Below are 21,151 nucleotides of genomic sequence, written 5' to 3' on the forward strand. Positions count from 1 at the left end.
TGAAAACAAGTAAAACAAGTATGCTAAATTGTAAACTGTAAGTACAGAAGTTTATTATATCATTGTGCACAAGACATATGCTTATCGATATAAGAATTGATAGAACAAATAGAAAAGATGTAGGCCAAAGATAGACAACCAAAAACTATTCACAATTCCTTACCATCGGCCATACTGACTTGATGGTTGGGAACTGAAATACAAGCCACCAAGAAAACATGGTTTGTTTTATTCTGATCTAGCAGCCGTCCTGCCAGAACCAGAAAAAGTAAAATTAACTCCATCAGCCATCTATAAAATATGACTGATACAAACTGCACTGACGTATAAACTGCATGATTCCATGATTTGTTCCTTTCCCACAGTATACAACGTAATTCAATTCTTGGGACAATAATAAAAAAGAAAGTAGGATAACTCACACATTCCTGGAAGGCACTCTCCAGAGCTCCAATGACCACATTTTCCTGCTGAATTTTCTTCTCTTCCACAAACACTGGATCACTCTGGCAAATGCACTGACCACTGAGGTGCATTGGAGGATTATCTTCAGTGATGCCTTCTATCACATCCTCTAGTTTCTGCTTGATGCAACAGTGCAGGTAATTGGAGGCCAGAATCGAAGCTTCTGAGCCACCATGGCCATCGAACAGTGCCCAGTAATAGCCTGTCAGATACTGAAAGCCGAAGCATTGTGAGGATCATCATATGGGACATTCCTTCCTGTTACTGCAAGGACATTTGTGAGACCCAGATAAAATTATCTGCTTGGGCGAGAATCTCAATGAGAAGTCTTGACAAGTCAACAATATTTCAGCTTTATCTTCAACATAGTAAGAGATGAGTAGAAGGCTTGTTAAAGTATCCAGGTCTGCAAGCTAGTTATTAGATATCACCAAGTCCCATCCCTTAAAGAATATCATCCTATGAAACCCAGGCAACATGACTTCTTGGCTGCTGTGCCTATGTCATGGAACAGCCTTTCCCCAAGATCTGGGTGGCTCCAACCCTGCCTGGTTTTTGTAAACACACACACACACACACACACACACACACACACACATCCAAAAGTATGCATTTCATTAATTAGATATAAAATGTAAGGGATAAAGTAGTTATAATTGAAAAGGCAAGAAGTGATAAGAGAATAATACTAATCAATCCTGCCTGCTAATCTCAAAAAAACAGAATCATCAAAAAAATGAGTCTCATGCAGTAATTAAAATTTGTTAAAAATTTGTTTTTCCAATTTGTAAAGGATTTTGTTATAGTTTTATAAGAGAACCTTGACTACAAACTGCCTATATATTGCTATCTTGGTTGAAAATGTCAATGCCTATTCATCTCTTGCAAATAAACATAACAACAAATGAAGTGGGTACATGCCTACCCACTGTACTCCTTTCTTTACATACAAGATGCATCATGTAGATCTGGCAAATCAAGCTTATGAAAACAACGCAGCTTCTGTGCAAGAGAACCTCCCCCCCCCCCATTTTATTCTTCACAAAAATACCTGAATAAAATTAAAGATAAAATGGGTGATAACCACAACTTAGAGGGAAAGCAGTTATTTCTTTGTGCTGGCATATGGAAGAGCTCACACATGCTTCTTAGGCATTTCAAGCGTTATTCACACCATGAGGAATGGCAATCTCTTGTTTACTGTAAGCTGTTAAAATAATCAAGAGGAAGCCAGAGAATCTAAAGCAGGGATTTGGTTTGCTTCATAAGGACCTTGGCTACCCACCTCATAAAATATAAAACTCCCTCTCCATCAAACTTTATTCTGGAGATAATTATTTTTATTTTCATTTAATTATAAAAATGCAAAGCTTATTAATTCAAAGCTCATGTCTTTTGCGAGATGTTCATAATGGTTTACTAACACATTTAAGAACCAAACAAGTCGTTCATAGTTACCAGCATGAAGCTGCTATTCAAATACTCTAATGGTTTGCAGAACAATGCAGTCTATATTGAAAAGATTTTTTTTCTTACCACACGATTACCAACAGCCCATTGAAAAGAAATCTGGCACTGAAAAACAGTCCCACAAGATAAATATTGAAAGGTTCTTAAAGAAAATCTTGGAGCCTATCATGGCAGCTGGTAATTGCAGTTCTATCTAGTTCTTTCCTCTCTGTCCTTAAAGAAGTTCAAATTCTTGCAACTCCATGGAATGAAAAGAATGAGACATAGCGAGTTGGGCAACACTATCATTCAATTCCTTCCTCCTTATCCTAAAACAGTGGAATATCTTAATGAAAAGAAGCATGTTTGATTTTGATCTCTGAACTCACCTCATTAGAACACAAAATTAGCCATTCCTGATCCTCCTCTTTGCCATGCCCAAAGTGTCTCTTCCTGATAGAAATTTGGCAACATGTTGCTTGGTCTTCATTAAATTCTGATTTTTCTGCATTAACGGTTCTGATGAAACAAATAATTATAGTTCAAAACAGGATAACTGAAGCATGCCTCAGATAAAAACAAGCCCAATTAATTTGTGTAAAGGAAGCCTGATCTATCATTAGTGTATCTTTTACACTGTAGCGCTATACATATTTACTTGTAAGTCTTGTCTAATGAATTTGGTGGGATTTGCTTTAGACAGAGATGCTAATAATTACTATTTCAAATGACATATATGGAGCACAGCACAACAAAATCTTGGTCTGTTATTAAAAACAAAAATCAGTGGAATTGTGGTCCTGAATATTTCTGCTTAATATTCACACTGTCTTCCTGGGCTTCAGAGAGATGATTCTTGTTTCATTTTTCTTCTTCCTTTATTCATTATCAGATTCTCTGAGCCCCATAAGAACAGTGTGAAAATCATCTTCAGCGGTTTATCCCACTAGGATTTTAAACATCTCTTTGCAGTTCTACAAGAATCCTATCCGTTTCCTAACTCATCATTTCTCTTTTGGGCATAGACATTTCTGCCTAAAACAGTGCTCCTATCTTTGAACAATTGCAGAGTCACGAGGCTAGGGCCTTTCTCAAGTTTTATCTATCCACCATCTGTTTTTAACTGTTTTTAACAATGGCAGACTCCTAGAAATAGGTTCTAGATTTACTGTATGTAACAAGAAATAACAGGAGATGTTGGAAACTATCAGACAAGCCATGAGGATTATCAACTTGTAATCTGTATTTTTTTGGTCCCTTAATTTATGCCTCTTTATATAATTAGCCATTCACTTCCTAAACGCAATCTAATTCATGCAAGTCACCTACCTAGTTTAAAACCTTAAGGACCTCTATCTCTATAGAGCAGGGGTGTCAAACTCTCAACGTCACGTGACGTGTCGTGACATAACGTGACTTGTTTTGCATTGTCGGAGCTGGGGTGGGCGCAGCCTCCGTATGATGCAACCAGCCCAAGGGCTGGCAGTTTGACACCCCCGCTATAAAGGATATGAAAAATTTTCTGATCTCCCAGCTTCTCTAGTTGCTGTAAGCTTAACTGCTTTGATGGTACAAGATTTTGTAAGCTAAAATAAGGCTAAAATAAGCTGATTAAGTCGAATAACATGAATCCTAGTTCTACAAGAAATCCCTAAGTTCAACTAATACATCATCAAGTTTCAGACAATGTCAACGCATTAAGCAATCATACATCTTAACAGGGTAATACAATCACAACTGTTCAGGCCCCAAATCTGGTAAAGTAGGGAGAGCACATTTAAATCTCCACAAGTTGGTATGAACTTAAGCCCAATTTACAGACTCTCATAACTTGTGATTCTATGGACACAACCAACAGTTATATTGTCAATGACATGGAAATAGTCTGCCTCTGCCTGTATGCAATAATACCAAAGTGTAGTACTGTACTGTACTGTACCAGCAACAACACAAGGTAGCGGAGAATTCTCAGGAATAATCAAAGCACGAACAAAGTGGTTTCCAACATACAAGTAGAGAAGGAATCTTTCAACTGGCAATATCTCAGGGTACTTATGTAATACCTTTCAGATGCATTCAAACTATAAGGCCAGAACATCCACCCAGCTCTAGCTATACTGACAATTCTGGAAGGTATAACCTAAACCTCATGGGGCAGAGGGAAGGCAGAATTAGGCTGAACAAAGCTGTTTGACTTCTTGTCTATGTGTGTGCCTTCAAATCAGTGTAAGTCCTGATGGCTGTCTGTACAAATCCCTGCTGGTTTCTTAGCAAACTTCCAAAGTGGTTTGCCTTCTTCCTAGGGCTGAGACTTACTAGCCTAAGGTCCCCTGTCTGGCTTTGTACCTAACATGGCACTAGAACACGGGGCTTAGCTATTACCCCAATCTGATTGTACTTCTTAGAGCTCTTCATATATCTGTGAATTCCATTTGAGAGATGAGCTCCTCTCGCCTTGCTGTGTGTCCCTTTAAATGATCTCAGATAGGGAGATTTTTTCCCCCAATATGAATTATCCATAAACCTCCTGGGATGGCTGTCCTCTTCCACCTAGCATACAGCTTCAGAAGGGACACACATGGAGCCATGAGGAAGGGGGACACCTGCCTAGTCAGTCAGAGCAGCCAAATCAACCCTGGGAATCAATGGGGTAACAGATGTTGCAGCCAGATCACCCTCACATCCATCCAACTTCCTCTAAATCAGTTTCACAGTGCTAAAGTTCATAAAACACAGGAAATAGCTGAGATGCAAAATGTTCTTTTCTTCTTAATCAGCATGTACACACAGTGTACTCTATTTCAAAAGACAGAATTTTTGATTCAATATTTATGTCGTAACAAAACTGATGATGTCAATCCTTTATCACACAAAGGGAGCAACTCTGGCAAGAGCGGAAGCTAGTCGCACAGGAAAGAAATATAAAAGCACAGACATGAAGGATGAACAATATTAACATCTTAAGAAATCTCTCTATCCCAGTAGCACACATTACGTAATGGGTTAGGTAACTGATTTTCAAATACACACAGAAAGGACCTAGTGTTGTTTCTTTCTTTCAAAGTTATCAACCAAGATGAATCTTAAATCAACTTTGCCCAAGTAAGGATATTTTATCTTCAATATTTTAGATAGTTAGGTTCTATTTGATATGGCTCAACTAACTAACTATATGGGCAAGTGGTCTCCCTCTTCAACTGACCGCAGCAACAATCTACAGCAATTCTTGGGATTCCAAAGGTGCTTTTTTTCCAAAAAGCAACTGGAGTTTCTTGGGTTTTTTTCTTTGAAAACATTTTGCTTCTCATCCAAGATGCGTCTTCACTTCTTCAGCTTCTTGGATAAGAAGCAAATCATTTTCAAAGAAAAGTTCAAGAAAGTCTAATTATCTTTTGGGGAAAAAAGCACCTTTGAGACAGCACCTGCTGCCGGCATCAAGCTCCCTTCGTCCTGTGCGCTCCCACAGGGAGGGTCTTCTCAGGGTACCGCCGGTAAAAGATTGCCGGCGGACAATACCCAGGGGGAGGGCCTTCTCTGTGGGTGCGCCGGCCCTTTGGAACCAGCTGCCTGTAGAGCTCAGGACTGCCCCTGACCTTCGCTCATTCCGCCGGGACCTGGAGACCTGGCTCTTTGAGCTTTCTGGCCTGGACTGAGAGTATTAATTGGGGTTTTAATTGGATTCTAACTGGGATTTTTATTTATTCAAGTTTAATGTAATCATTTTAAGTGTTTTTAATTTTTGTAATTGTTGTATTGTTTTTTTAAAAAAAACCTTGTGAACCACCCTGAGTCCTACGGGAGAAGGGCGGTATATAAGTCTAATAAACTAAACCATGACCTGGATGATTAAGACTCTCCATAGAACTCTTCTTGGATTCATCAATTGACTCAAACCTCACATGCACATCACTACTTATCTGCCTCCCTCCTTCCAGCAAAAATGTCAAACAAGCATAACAAATCACAGAATAGAGATAGCTGTCACGCAAACAGAAGACAGCAAAACCAGGAACTAAAATGGGATGGAGATGAAGCTTGAAGAATAACTACAGTGAACTGAAAATGAAATGCAACAGGGAATGGGCCCAATGTCAGCTGAGTGCTCAAACCTTAAGAGTCTATGAAAAGGGAGAAAAACTCTTTTTATGTATTATAAAAAAAGTAAAACTCCACTAAACAGCCAGCTTCTCCCAAACACAGTTTCCAAAACACAGCCATCCCACAGCACCATCTTATGCCTAAAGATATTTACCCATGTAGTAGGATTGTATTACTACAATCCTTCCCATCTTTCTTTTTAACTTCTACTATTGTTATCTTAAAAGGGATGCGGTGGCTCAGTGGGTTAGGATGCTGAGCTTGTCGATCAGAAGGTCGGCAGTTTGGCGGGTCAAATCCTGAGTGCCGCGTAACAGAGTGAGCGCCTGTTACTCGTCCCAGCTTCTGCCAACCTAGCAGTTCGAAAGCACGTAAAAATGCAAGTTGAAAAATAGGGACCACTACGGTGGGAAGGTAACAGCGGTCCGTGCGTCTTTGGTGTCTAGTCATGCCGGCCACATGACCACAGAGACGTACTCGGACAAACGCTGGCTCTTCAGCTTTGAAACGGAGATGAGCACCAGCCCCTAGTTGGAAACGACGGTTTTTAAAAAAACCTTGTGAACCGCCCTGAGTCCTACGGGAGAAGGGCGGTATATAAGTCTAATAAACTAAACCATGACCTGGATGATTAAGACTCTCCATAGAACTCTTCTTGGATTCATCAATTGATTCATCAATTCACCTTATCAATTATTTTCCACTTCCCCTTCTTTCAACCAATTGCTTGCTAATTGTCCCCTCAAAGGAACAGTCCTTTTCTTCCTATAATTTGCCATAATTTGAAGGCATCACCTTTTTCTCCCTCTTTTTTAGTGTTCAACTTTCACAGCCATATGGATTTGTGAAAATTATGAACTTTTTGTATTTCTTTGTCACTGAGTGTTGACACTGGTTGCTTAGAAAAAATGCAGGTATCTGTTCTGCCTCTCTCACGTCCTCCCCACTGAACCTTTACCCCCACCCCATGACCCAGCATCAGCAGAGTTACCAATAAAGCTGCAACCTTGAAACAGGTGTCAGAGGAGCTACAGTATGTGTTTTGGAACCTCTGGAGCCACCAGCAAACCAAAAAAGCAGTTGTATAAAAGGGAATGGGCGGCCCAAACGAGGGGAAAAAAGGCAAAGCAAAGCATCATGTGGAAAGCTGCAAATACTCTATATCAGACATGTCAAACTCACGACGTCACGTGACGTCGCACAATGTATCGGTGCTCTTTCGCCATTGCCGGCAATGGGGTGGGCGTGGCTTCCCAATGATGCATCCGGCCTGCAGGCCGGCAGTTTGACACCCCTGCTATCTATGCTGGCCCATTAATAGAGAATGGGGAAAAAATGGAAGAAATTCCAAGGAGAGGAATTAAAAGCAGGAGAACGAGATACAATAAAGATACAATAAAGAAATGACATCATGGCAATAAGCCACAGAATCCCTGCTTGAATAATATTTAAAGACACTCAAGATAATTTTATGAATCCTCTGTTTTAAAAGGTAATGGAGATTTATTCGATCATATAGAACAGGCATGTCAAACACGTGACATATTGCGACTTTTTCCCCATTGCTGGCAACGGGGTGGGCGCAGTTTCAGTATGACGCATCCGGCCCGTGGGCCGGCAGTTTGACATGCCTGATATAGAAATACAGCATATTTGTTTCACTATGGATTGCTGCACTCTGGATCAAAGTCACTCCCTTGTTGGAACAGAGAAAAATCTGTCTCATTGAAGCAATGTGTTATTTTTCCCCTTTAAAATGTAGTTTTCAAACTAAGCATTTAATTTATTGCAGTATACTTGGCAATTAATGTTTTAAAGGCATGAACAACCTAAAAACACTCATCCACTTCTTCACTACTTTATTCTTTTTAAATCTCACTCCTTTGTAAGAATTGTTTGTTGTCGTCTGAATGATGAAGTTGCTGAAGCAAAAAATGTCCTTACCTTTGAAAACCCTTCCTCATCACTTGCCCTGGGAAAGAGTGTAATATTTTCAGTCCCTGATCCTAAGTGACCGGCTGATTTATATTGGGTCCAGCGGCTTTACAGGCAATGAATATAGCAGTGTGACTTCCAACCCCACTGAACTATTGGATAGGAGCAATTAACTAGTTGCAATTTTCAACCCATCTTCAAGAGTAGCTCCATGGAGAATAGGGCTCTATCTGCAATAATGCTGCAAGCATTGCATGGACAGAAAAACAGAATATAAATTTAGCTGGAATCAAGTATGTTCGAATCATCTCACTGAGAAATTTTAAAGGCAGAGATACTGAGGTTATACTGGTTCAAAGAAGGTAGCAGATGTCACACCAGGAAAAGCTGAACATAATACTGCCTCTAAAACCCCAGAAAGAGGTTTAAATTATGGTCTAAGTATCAGGTTTCAAATGCAAATAATGAAGGCATTAACAATATAAATGGGGAAGTCCAAACTCCCATTTTTTTCTTCTTTCTCCTAACAGTGCTCCTAAATTTAAAACATCCTTGCAAGAAAAGGAATTAGCAACAAATCTAGGCTAATGCCATTAAATTAACAACCAGAAGCTGTGTAATAAAGCAGATAAAGTTCCAGGGAAGCCATTTCTCTGCCCCGCAGCTATTAGAAGCCCACATTTTCTTTAGGCAAACACAATGATAGGAATCTTCACTAGTATAAATACAACTGGTGAAGTTATGTGTTAACTTCATAAAGTTATTACAAAACTCTCATACAAGTAAAAATTCTCTTTATGCTAATTTTCTGCACATATGACCCCAGATATTGTATTACATTATGGCACAATACCATTGGCAATAACTATCATAATGTTTTGCCATAAAACACTTTATAACACCCAAACAACGCCTATCTGATTATTGCATAAAAGATGCTGTCATAATGCAGTTTTGGTTTTTGAACTCCTCCTAAATACAAATATTCCTTGGCAGCAGTTACTAGGTAGATATTAATATGATCCTGGGTACTGTAGTGGTCTCTGTCCCTAGTTTAACAATATCTTTTAGAAATTTCAAAGTAATGGGTGACCTCATAATAATGTCTAATTTCTAAAGTTGTGATAAACTAAGGCTCAGAAAGTCTATGTTAACCAAAGCCTGTCAACCCATGCTAATGTAAACTAACTTTAATTTTCCAGACTCATGATTAGGAAAAACAATGGGACACATTTTCCTTTCAATACCCTGGCACTATTCATATTTGGATGTCTAGTGAAGGGGAAAGAAATTCGGACGAAGGGACAGGAATTCAGACCTGAGTCGATAAGAGAGCTTTGAATCAGCCAGGCAGCCTCGTCTCCAGAAAAAGAACCCCCGTGAGCACTGCCCGCTGAACTTTTATTCAGCTCCAACATTACAAAAAACTCCATCCCTCTCATACAACATAGCATACATAGATAATTGGATACACAGAGAGAATTTCTCAGGTGCCTCTGAGATCATACAAAAACAAGGTACTAAAAGATATATGTGAAGGCTTTATCATAGCGTTTCCCAAACCTCCCACATGCCAGCCTGCCCATGAGCCAGGAGAGTTTGCTCTCACTGTAACTCAAGTGAAGAGCTTGAGGTTAAGGGGGTTGGAAAAGCAGAAGGGTGAGAAACCAAATTCTTGGGAAGCCAAATTCTGGCCGTTCCCACAGTCTAGCTCTGTTTTCATACCCCAAAGTCAACATTTGTTGTTCTTGCCTTATTCTTGTCTTACTTTTATTTGTTCTTATACTCAACAGCAGTTGCTGGAATGTACAAAAACGTGCTAAACATGTCACGGGGGTAGACCGGAATAACAGACTTATTAAACTGAAATACTTTATAGTAGTTTCTACCACTTTAATTAATAAGCCTGCTTTTCAGCAGAACAGCAGCAGGGGCACGTTTCAAAGGGCTGGCAAGATGCGCGACTGCTGTTGTAGCTTGCTTACAGACGCACACAACATTTTAGTTCGTCCCTGAAGCGATTGTGCAGCTTTCCCGTGATTAACCCCAAGAAAACTAGCACCCAAGAAAAGCCACCAAGCCCGGAGGCAGCAAGAGTCAGGTTTCACACGGGGTGTCTCTGCATCCCGTCCTGTTTCTGGCAAGCAGCCTTCTTACCTAGGGCAGGGGTAGGCAACCTCGGCTCTTTTAGGACTCATGGACTTCAACTCCCAGAATTCCTATGCTGACTGAGGAATTCTGGGAGTTGAAGTCCATGAGTCCTAAAAGAGCCGAGGTTGCCTACCCCTGCCCTAGGGAGATGCTGACTGAGGAATTCTGGGAGTTGAAGTCCACGAGTCCTAAAAGAGCCGAGGTTGCCTACCCCTGCCCTAGGGAGATGCTGACTGAGGAATTCTGGGAGTTGAAGTCCACGAGTCCTAAAAGAGCCGAGGTTGCCTACCCCTGCCCTAGGGAGATGCTGACTGAGGAATTCTGGGAGTTGAAGTCCACGAGTCCTAAAAGAGCCGAGGTTGCCTACCCCTGCCCTAGGGAGATGCTGAGGAATTCTGGGAGTTGAAGTCCACGAGTCCTAAAAGAGGCGAGGTTGCCTACCCCTGCCCTAGGGAGATGCTGAGGAATTCTGGGAGTTGAAGTCCACGAGTCCTAAAAGAGCCGAGGTTGCCTACCCCTGACCGAGGGTGCCTAGAATACTCACTCGGCATAGCCCGTGTTCCACTGGAGAGGCCTGTCCCGGGAGGGGCAGCAGATGGGTCGCTTCCCTGCCAACTTCTCCGCGCAAACAGCTCCACGCAGGAATTTGGGCCGCCTGTATTGCAAAGGAGCTGGCGGCGGCGGCTTCGGCTGTTGCGAGCCTCCCTCCTCCGTTCGTGGCTGCTGCTGCTGCTGCTGATCAGCAGCGCCTTTTCCGCGCCTCGTCTCGCCGTTCAAGAAGCACTTCTTAAACCAGCTTGAAGACATTAACGGAGGTGACCGAAACCCCATCCGATCCCTTTTCTTCTCTTTCTCTTTCTCCTTCTCCTTCTCCTTCCTACGAACTGAACGGACTGCTAACTGAGGCGGCGCCCCACCCCAAGCGAGCAGCAGCAGGGGCGGAGGAGGAGGAGGAGGAGGAGGAGAGGCGATCGTGCAACCAATGAGTAGTAAGCGCGACTAGCCAACCGCGGCTGAACCTCTGTGGCGCTGGGGCCTCCGCTCTTGACGTCCTGAGTTTGTTGCTCTTTGCAACCGGGCGGGAAACTGCTCGGACTCACTCGATGTGCTCATCCACAGTTTCGTAACGAGGGCTAGCCAAGCTTGCTTTTCTAGGTAACCCAAAGGGGTCTTCTTCCCGCCGTTCCTCGCGAGGGAATTATTTTATTTTGTTTTTATTTTAATCCCATTTATATCCCGCCCTTCTCCGAAGACTCAGGGCGGCTTACAATCTAAGCACAAATCAAATGTGTTTAGCAATAGCCTTCATTCTATGTATATGCCTGCTTTTTAGGGCTTTCGCCCCCCCCCCAAGCGGCATTATTACAAAGTCAGCTTAATTGCCCCCAACAATCTGGGTCCTCATTTTACCTACCTCGGAAGGATGGAAGGCTGAGTCAACCTTGAGCCTGGTGGGATGCGAACCTGCAATTAGTGAAGGAGGGCGCAAACATTCCCCGGGGCCTTCTCCTCTAGGCTGACCGGTCGCTACCTATTGTCCAGAGTGCTCAGACGGGCTGAGATCTAGGCTCCCTTTCATCAAAAAACTGCAGCACGACCCTTCTCTTTTCCACCAGACGTTGCTCGGATAAGTTCGTTTCAAGAGAAAGAAAACTACACCGAGGTAGTCTGCAGGGCTAAGCAGATGTTGGTTTTAAAAGTAGTGGGGTAATCTGCAATAACTTTACCCAGGGTTGTTGTTGTTTTTTGTCATAGATTGCTCAGAATGGAGTTCCGGCACCTTTTTTTGGATGGAACCTTGTAGGGTAGGCAAGGCAGGTTGTATGACATGTGAGTTCCGGTGCCTTTTTCTTTTACAAAAAAAGCACTGACTTTACCCCTATCGATCCACATCAGTGCCCTTTCAGGGTGGAGACATTTGCGTAGACAAGGTCTTCTTTCCGAGCTACTTTTCTCAGCAGCACCACGCATCTCTAAAAAGTGCTAGTCACAAGTTAACAAAATCAGCTGTGACCTTAGTTGATATGAACCCTCCCTGAACTGCCTGAAACTGACCAGACCATAATCAGTTTCAAACTTAAGCTTTCATAGTTGTAAATGTGCACATTGGTGGGGAAATGTTTTTTTTTCAATTACTATTTATTACCATGCTATTTGTAAAGGGAGGTTATCCAAGGCAAAGGGTTATCCAAGGCAAACAAGGACTTCTCCAAATTAGTATCTGTATGTGTGTGTATGGATATATGACAACCTAGCAATTTTGACCTCAGTGTGTAATATTTTATACTTATTTGAAAAATCCAGTCTGAAAATCCCTTAAGAGATTTTATTTATTTAATTTATAAAGCTGTCCACTCAGCACAACTCAGGCTGACCTACATCACATTTCATAAAACCACATAAAAGCATATACAGTAAACATAAATGATCCTGAAAATATGAACACATGAAATGCTGGGGGGGGGGAGAAAACATCTTTTGATACTTTAAGCAGTCCAACTCACTGGCTCCCTTGCAGTTTCCTGTTTTGCTGTTTCTGCTCAACACCTTTTAAAATGGTTTAAATGGTTTGTTACTTTTCAAATTCACGTCTGCATCCTTTATAATCTGATTTGCATTTTTTTTTTTGCCCAAGTACGTTTCTTTTTATAGTCTCATGAGTAGATGGTGCTTCTCTTTTCTGAATAAATCTTTCCTTCCTCTTACAACTTCTTTAACTGAGCTTATTATTCATACTATTTCTCTGCTTGGGTGAGTTCATAACCATCCGGAGTTGCGATAGACGTTCCAGATAAGTGTTGATTGCTGTCTTGAATAACTTCCGAAGATTCTAGACAAAATTAGCCCTCTTAGAAAATGTGTGTGAACGTGTGTATGTACATATCTGTGTGTGCACATACACACCATATTTCCCATCAGATCCATAATCCCTACACCTCTGATGACCAAATGGAGTGGTGTAAACCACACATTGCTGCTGAGAGTCAGATGGCATACAAGCTTAGTAAATTATTATTCAAACTAGATTTTCTTTTAGAGTCAGGATACCATTCTAAATAGACTTTGGTTTGATTCAACAAAATAAGACTTAAAAAGTTGAGTTCCTTGTTTTGATTTTCATATCCAGTTCAAAGCACTGGTTTTCACTTTTAACAACATTAATAACGTAGAAAGAGGATTTTCATAGGAAATGACATCTTTGGTTAGTCATGGTCATGCCTTCTCACCATTTGAAGCCTATAAGTAGTTCTGTGTATTATGGAATCTAATTATAAAATATTTGTTGGTCAATTTGACAACTCAGCACCGTTTCCTTGCTGGCAGAAAGGCTGGATTTAGATACAGAGAGGCTCTAATTGATAAATGCTAACAGAGAAGAACTGGGGAAGAATGCCACCAAAATGTCTGACAATGCTGTGATGGGGTGATGAAGGGCCCTCTTTGAACAGAGGGAGTGAAGGCATGCAAAACAGAAGCATATCTTTATTGATGAGGGTCTTGTGAGCCATATAGGAGGGTTTAATTGATGGAAACATAATTCTTATAAGAAATTATAAGAAAACCATAACGGAAAAAAACACTGGAAGTTTGAAATGTCCCTTCCTTCTGTGAGGTCCTAAATTATATTTGCTTAGCTTTATCTAAATTTGGCTCTGGACAAGTCAAACTGTCCACGTTTTTGAGACCATCTGGGATGTTTAGTGCCCCCTATCATCTTACAGGCCGCGTCCTTTGAGTAACATAACTCTGTTTTATTATTTTAAATTATTTGTAAACCTCTATGCAGATTCTGTATTATTATTTAGAATAGCACTGTTTCAAATAAATAATTATGGAAATACCGTCAGCGTTACCTAGTTTCAGTAATGAAATGTCTGCAAGAAAACAACCCTGCTCAGAGCACACCAAGGATTCCTCATTTCAACCCTGAGTTACAAATATTAACCTCTATTGGTAGCCTTCTTTTATATGCCATCTGTTCATATTTCATAGGCTGAGAATGTTATCAGAGGAGAAAGACAAACTTTTTATCCCCCCCAGGGCAACATTGTTTGCCTTATCTAGAAATACCAACTCACAAATAAATATACATGGATCATTATGTGAGCACAACAAATCACTACAGGAATCAAGCAACTTGATCATTGCCAGCTGTTTGACCTGCAGGAAAAGCAGAAGGGTGTTGATTACCCAAATGAGATAAAACTGGGAGGAAATGTATGTATATGAAACCGATGGGAAGTCTTCAAGTCATGATGGCCTTGGATGTACTATGATTTGCAGTCTGTCAACTCCAAGTTTGCCCAAACCTCTTTATTAGAATAACTGACTTCAAAGGCACATTCATATTCAGTAATAGTAAAGGTAAAGGTTCCCCCGCACATGTGTGCTAGTCGTTTCCGACTCTAGGGGCCGGTGCTCATCTCCGTTTCAAAGCCGAAGAGCCAGCGCTTATCCGAGGATGTCTCCGTGGTCATGTGGCCGGCATGACTAGATGCCAAAGGCGCACGGAACGCTGTTACCTTCCCACCGTAGTGGTCCCTATTTTTCTACTTGTATTTTTAACGTGCTTTCAAACTGCTAGGTTGGCAGAAGCTGGGACGAGTAACAGGCGCTCACTCTGTTACGCGGCACTCAGGATTCGACCGGCCAAACTGCCAAGCTTCTTATCGACAAGCTCAGCGTCCTAACCCACTGAGCCACCGCGTCCCTATATATTCAGTAATAAGCTGGTGCCAAAACAATAACGCACAGTGAAAATGAAGTAACCGTGGTTTCTTAGAAAACAACAAAAATAAAGATACAGTTACTAATAAGTTAAGAAGTGAAATCTTGTGATTAGCAAATAGAAGTCTTCCAACTTTCTGATAGAAACAATACATTAGTGCCACAACACCCACAGAACAAATGAAGTAACCATGATTTCCTAGACAAATGTAACAAAAATACACTTAGTAATAAATGAAGAAGTGATGAGTAATAATCTAATAAAAAACAAGGATTAAGTAGCTTAGTTTCTAAAACATTAAAGAATAACGTAATGTAAAAAAGAAAAGCAAATAGGTGATACAGCAGTAGAAAACTAGTAGAATGTTCTAAACAGGAACCTTTTCTTCAGAATTTCTCCACTGATACTACTTTTATTTTTGATCTATAGCTAATGTTTAGATATATTTCAGTTATCTGAAAATAAGCTATCTCTCAAATAAAATAGGAAATGAAAGGGATACCATGCAACAACCAACAATAGTACACGCTATGCTTGCTCGTGAGAGTTGAGTGCCCACTTACTCTGTCCCCAATGTATGGAGAGCAGAACATCTATCATGTATTGCTGAATGTATCAGTTGCAAACAACTAGACCCATCCTTGCAGAGTTCGAGCTAACTCCTTTATTGTGTTCTGCCTCTAACACAGGAATCTCACCAGTCTGGCGACCTACTCCTGGGAACAATCAGATAAAGCTGCAAGATACTTGGGGGACGGGGGGGGGGAAGAGATCTACCCTAGCCCTTTTGCAGTTGCCCAGCAACTCCAGGCTAGCTTCCTGCCAGGCTGGGTGCTTCCCAACAGAACTACAACCTGGGCAATCCTAGACACCAGCCAATGCAAAATTTCAGCAGTTGTAACTCAAGAATATCTTCACCTCTGCACTGATATGTCTTCCAGGGTGGGCACATGGAAAACCAAAAAGGAAGCTAATATGTTTTGCTACTTGGTTGCTGGCTTCCAGAGATCTATGTGGCTTTATCATGGTTGCCGTTTCCATTTTTCACTAAGGGAAAGGGTTTCTATATTGCTTTTTCATTTTAAATTTTGTTCACCAGACTTGCTAGAAATAGACACAAATAACAGAATTCACACTTTTTTTCTGTGTTGCACATGCTGACTCATTTCAGATAACATCATTGCCAATGCCGCCACTAATTTCATAATCGAGCATCATCTGAGTAGATTTTAACGTTTGACGTCTCTATTATTTCCTGTCCAGTTTCTTTCTGATGCTTTGCCTTGTACAACACTTATCAAAGGTTTATGATATCACTATTTGCTTGAAATAATGAGAAACAGCCAAGGTTCTGCTAAGTCATAGAGTTCATTCAATGTCATGACCCCCCTTGGGATCTTTTAACACTAGTCTGGAATAAACACAGCGCTTGGAAATTGTTATAGGGCAGTGGTGGCGAACCTATGTCACGTGTGCCAGGGGCAGCACTCACACCTCTCTGTGGGCATGCGCACCATCACCCCAGTCCCACCTCCCCCCACAGCTCCCTCCTCACCAGCAGCCCCCCAGGAGGAGAGTCACCCCTGAGCCCAGCCCACATGGAGCAGCACAGCCAAGGACATGGCAGCAGGGCAAGAATCCACCCTTGCGCCCCATTGTGCGCAGTTGATGCTGCGGGCCGCGGGCAGAGAGTGTAGCTGCCAATGGCACTGCTGGGCTGCCTGGGCGATCTGCAGCAGGCTGTGGAGGCGGTGGGTGGTCCGGCAGGGTGGGGGACGGGGCAGGGGCAGAGCTGGGGCGGGACTGGTTTTTGGGCACTCGGTCTCTAAAAGGTTCACCATCACTGTTATAGTGATTTCTCAGCTTTGTTTATAGTGGGTTAATTAAGGCAGAGCCTGTCTCAGTACTTTGAAATGTTTTTATCCCAGATAGCTGGGCTATCACCTGAGCTAAGTTGCTCTTTATGAGATAAACTGCCATTTACTTACTGTCTCTGGATCATTTATGTCTATGATCTCTTCATGTAAAAGGGCTGCAGAGATAACTTTGAAAAATGAATGTAGAAATCTTAAGTAAATATAGACCTAGGACAGAAAAAGGGAGTGAGAAAGACATTCAAGATACCCCACCTTGATTTTGTTTGATATGTTGACTTCAATTCTAGTAGTCCTTGCAGTGTCTCTTCCTTCATCTGGCCTATCTGAAAGGACTGGTACTTCTATTCCTTTCCTACCCTTCCCACAATCCCTCACAATGAATTTGGCATTAATTAAATGTATTTGGCCACCCAGCTTGAAAAGCAACTCTGGGCAGCTAATGTGAAATTAAAAACTTTAATCAATAGTTCAGAAATAAAAAGTTACATTCCAGCCATCAAAGGCATCATATAACCGCCTGAGATGGACACATCTAACATCCCAACCCAATGCATTCCCAGGGAAAAAAACCTTTTTTTTACTGCCTTCCAAAAGATCAGAAGAGACAGGGCAACTGGACTGTCAGAGTGGAGATCATTCAAAGGGACAGGTGCTATAAGAAAGTAGGACCTTGGCTGTGGTTCACATAATGCATTTAAGTTAATGGTTACACCCCAAACTAAACCATGGCTTGTTTAAACATCCTTTATTGAATACAAGTCATCCTCAAATTACAACCCATCATTTAGCAACCATCTGAAGTTACAACAGCACCAAAAAGTGACTTACACTTTGCACTTATGGCAACCATAGCATTCCCCACAGTTCCCCACAAAATTCAGATGCTTGGCAACCAACACATATTTACAAAGTTTGCAGCATCCTGGGATCGTGTGATCGCCATTTGTAACCTTCCCAAGCAGCTTCCAACAAGCAAATTCAATGAGGATCCCTGATTTGCTTAACAACTGCATGATTCACTTATCAGTTGTGAAAATTTGTTTAACCATTGTGGCAAAAGAGAGTAAAATTGGGCATGGTTCACATAAAAAAAACTGCCTTACTTAGCAACAGAAATTTTGGTCCCAATTGTCATAATTCAAGGCTATCTGTGACTTCAGTTAGTTGTGTTCAGTATCCTACCCGCAGATAACAATCAATATACTTTTTAGTTGGTAAAGGCTGCATTTTGTATTTTTGATATTCTGAGGGCTGAATAGTGAATGAGGCCACATTATATTGGGGTAAGATATAGCTTAGGGGAAAAGTTGTGTAGCTGTCCTTTATTTTGTAATTGCAATATGCATATGTTCAGGATTGTCTTTCTCTGTTTCCCATCCTGAAATTGCAGGAAATTCAGTTTCCTGCAATCAGAGTTGGAAAGGCAGCAAATGATGCAAATAGGGAGACAAGGACCACTGGCGTACAGGAGCCACCAGCATTTGTTCTCCCCAGCCAGAATGCAACCACGAAACCTGGCTTCCCAGGACGTATAAAGCCAGAATCAAATCATATATACATGAATGACCATTTTACAGTTTTTCACGATTGAGGATAAAATGACACACAGCCTTCATGTACAGGTGTTTATTTATTTATTTATTTTATTAGACTTATATACCGCCCTTCTCCCGTAGGACTCAGGGCGGTTCACAAGGTTTTTAAAAACAATGCAAATTACAAAAATTAAAAACAATTAAAATTACACTAACCTTGAAATTAAAACCCAATTACAATTATTGCTAAGCACATTGATTTGTGCTTTAGATTGTAAGCCGCCCTGAGTCTTCAGAGAAGGACAGGATATAAATGGGATTTTTTTAAAAAAATTAAAATACAATTAAAACCCCAGTGAATACTCTCAGTCCAGGCCAGAAAGCTCGAAGAGCCAGGTCTTCGAGCCAGGTGTTCCTCGCTTAATGATCACTTATTCAGTAACTGTTGAAACTTATGATGGCACTGAACAAGTGGAACAGTCCTCATTCTTACAATCATCGCAGTGTCCCTGCAGTCACATTATCGTATTTGTAATCTTCTTTTCCAGCTTCCTACAAGCAGTGAATGAAGAAACTGGCAGGAGGTTACAAATGGTAACCTCGTGATTCCTCACTTAATCGTTCCAACCAGAAGTGATAGCATTTCCATCACTAAGCTACAAGTGATGTTAAGCTTTGTGACTGCATTGCTCAGTGACAGAAATTATGGTCCCAATCTTAGTTGTTAAGGTAAGGGAGGACTACTTGTGCATTACCTGAAACTTTGATAGGGAAAAGCAAGATATAAAATTAATAACAATTAGACTAAAGGTGTACAGGATGTTTAAAAATATTTCTGGAAAAGCTGGAACCCACTTTTTAAGTTTGAAACATTTAAAATTTAAACCTTTTTGCATCTTATAAAATATGGCATTTTTTTCTGTTAATCTGTATATTGACACTTAATTTAGAATTTGCAGGATAGATACCAAAGGAGGAAAAGACCAAGAGAGATGCCTATACAGTATGATCATAAATTTTGAAAGGGTTTATTAAGAAATTGCCCTTAAATAATTACAGGTCAGGAAAATATGACTCCAAACAGTCAGGGGAGCCTTAATGGCAAGGAAGGTTTATGTTCTGGAACTTGACTCAAGAAAACTGGAAAAAAAGAGATAAATCTTATAACTCTTTTTTCCCTACTCCTCCTCTTTGTATAACCTTTCACCCAGGTTTTGGGATAATGAGCATGAGGAAATTAATGTTTGTACTTACCTCCATTGGAGAGGATATTACAAATGACTAAGCAAGCACATAATGTCCCCATACACAATGAAAACAATGCCTCAGCAACAGCTATTTGCTTAACATGCTCCTGGTTGCTGACTGACTAAATAAAATTCCAGAACGTGGTAATGGCAAACAATGCTACACTGCTTTCAAGAATACTGTACCTGTGAGCATGGGAGCACCTGGAATCAAAATAGATTGGAAGGTAGGTTTGCTTGCCTTATTTTTCTGCAAGGGAAGGAGGGAATAATCCAAATTGAATTTCCATCGCAACCTCATGCAAGATTCGTAACTGGGGGATCCATCGTTCTACACATCCTGGAATTGTTCTCAGGTAACTGGGAGATGAAAAATGACTCATCTTCGCATAAAACAGTTTTCAATTTTTGCAATGCTGAGTGTATTATTTCTATTATTAATAATATTCTATTATTTTAATCCCATTTTAGAACACTTTTGAACTATAACAAATGAGGCAAAGTAACCTTAAACACACCTTTATGCACTCTGGACTCATCTGAAGTTGTGCTTTTCTTGCAGGATACTGAATCTGAGGTTTGTCACTGTGTAAGACATTTTATGAACTAGAATAGCCATAGCAACAAACCAGCCAATGAGAACTGTTTTTGATTAAGACACAGTATCGGCTGTGTGAGGCATGTGATCCAGTCTAGGTCTGGGCGTGTCTTGGTCTTCTCTGTTTCTTTCTGATCTCCAAGTTAAGAGTTGTTGATGTTCCCCAAAGCTGAATGAAACTGTATGTATCATGTTTATATATATTTTATAGATAAAAAGTGTTTCTAAACTATGCCTCCTGCTCATTTTGAATGTGGGCTTATTTTTGCGCTGGAAAGCTGTAAAACTCTAACAAGGTTGACAGCAATGTGTCCCACAGTGCTGAAAAGTTCTCTTGTAGTTTTCTACTGCCAAATCATCCGGATACACAGTCCCAGTCTCTACTTGTAAAAATAGAATGGAAAGATCTGTTTCAAGAGACCCAGAAAGTAGGACCTCCTACTTTCCTAGAGCCAGTGCCCTGATGCATGCAGATCCATCAAGTATTGATTGGATTCACATACCAATCTAAGCCATAAGCTGGTTTATTCGAATTTATTTTTATTTCATATCATTTGATGAGGCTTATTTCACGGTAGATCTACATGCATCAACATTATCATGCCAAATCAATTGATTCCGATTCATGATGCCCTCAGTTGCTTTAACCTTTCCAGTTAAATACCTTTGGAACTGAGTTACATCATTTGCCCAGCATTTGTATAGATACGAGGATTGCTATTGTCTAGGATTGATCTCTTCATTGTATCATACAGCCAGTCCACTGCCATTTCAGTGAAACTACCTACTTCATTACATGTTCTATTTTATTTCATTTATGCATATATATATATATATGGCTAGGGACGCGGTGGCTCAGTGGGTTAGGACACTGAGCTTGTCGATCAGAAGGTCGGCAGTTTGGCGGGTCGAATCCCGAGTGCCGCGTAGCAGAGTGAGCGCCTGTTACTCGTCCCAGCTTCTGCCAACCTAGCAGTTCGAAAGCACGTCAAAATGCAAGTAGAAAAATAGGGACCACTACGGTGGGAAGGTAACAGCGTTCCGTGCGCCTTTGGCGTCTAGTCATG

General features: G+C 41.0%; 1 protein-coding gene across 2 annotated transcripts in view; it reads right to left on the minus strand.

The window, feature by feature from the left end:
- The window catches only part of PPM1M (protein phosphatase, Mg2+/Mn2+ dependent 1M), a 29,571-nt gene extending 18,566 nt beyond the window's left edge, over nt 1-11,005 (minus strand). For both annotated transcript variants that reach the window (XR_014025339.1, XM_081319556.1), the window contains exons 1-3: nt 10,643-11,005; nt 2,304-2,433; nt 423-677 (exon numbers count right to left, since the gene is read on the minus strand). Coding sequence is in view for 1 of the 2 variants with exons in the window: in XM_081319556.1 (XP_081175682.1) it covers nt 423-677; nt 2,304-2,433; nt 10,643-10,929 (672 nt within the window). In the remaining variant the exon portion in view is untranslated. The remainder of the gene's footprint in view (nt 1-422; nt 678-2,303; nt 2,434-10,642) is intronic.
- Nucleotides 11,006-21,151: the final 10,146 nt, after the last annotated feature.

This window comes from Vipera berus (genome assembly GCF_964194415.1).
Source record: "Vipera berus genome assembly, chromosome: 2".
In the NCBI taxonomy this organism is placed as follows: Eukaryota; Metazoa; Chordata; class Lepidosauria; order Squamata; family Viperidae; genus Vipera; species Vipera berus.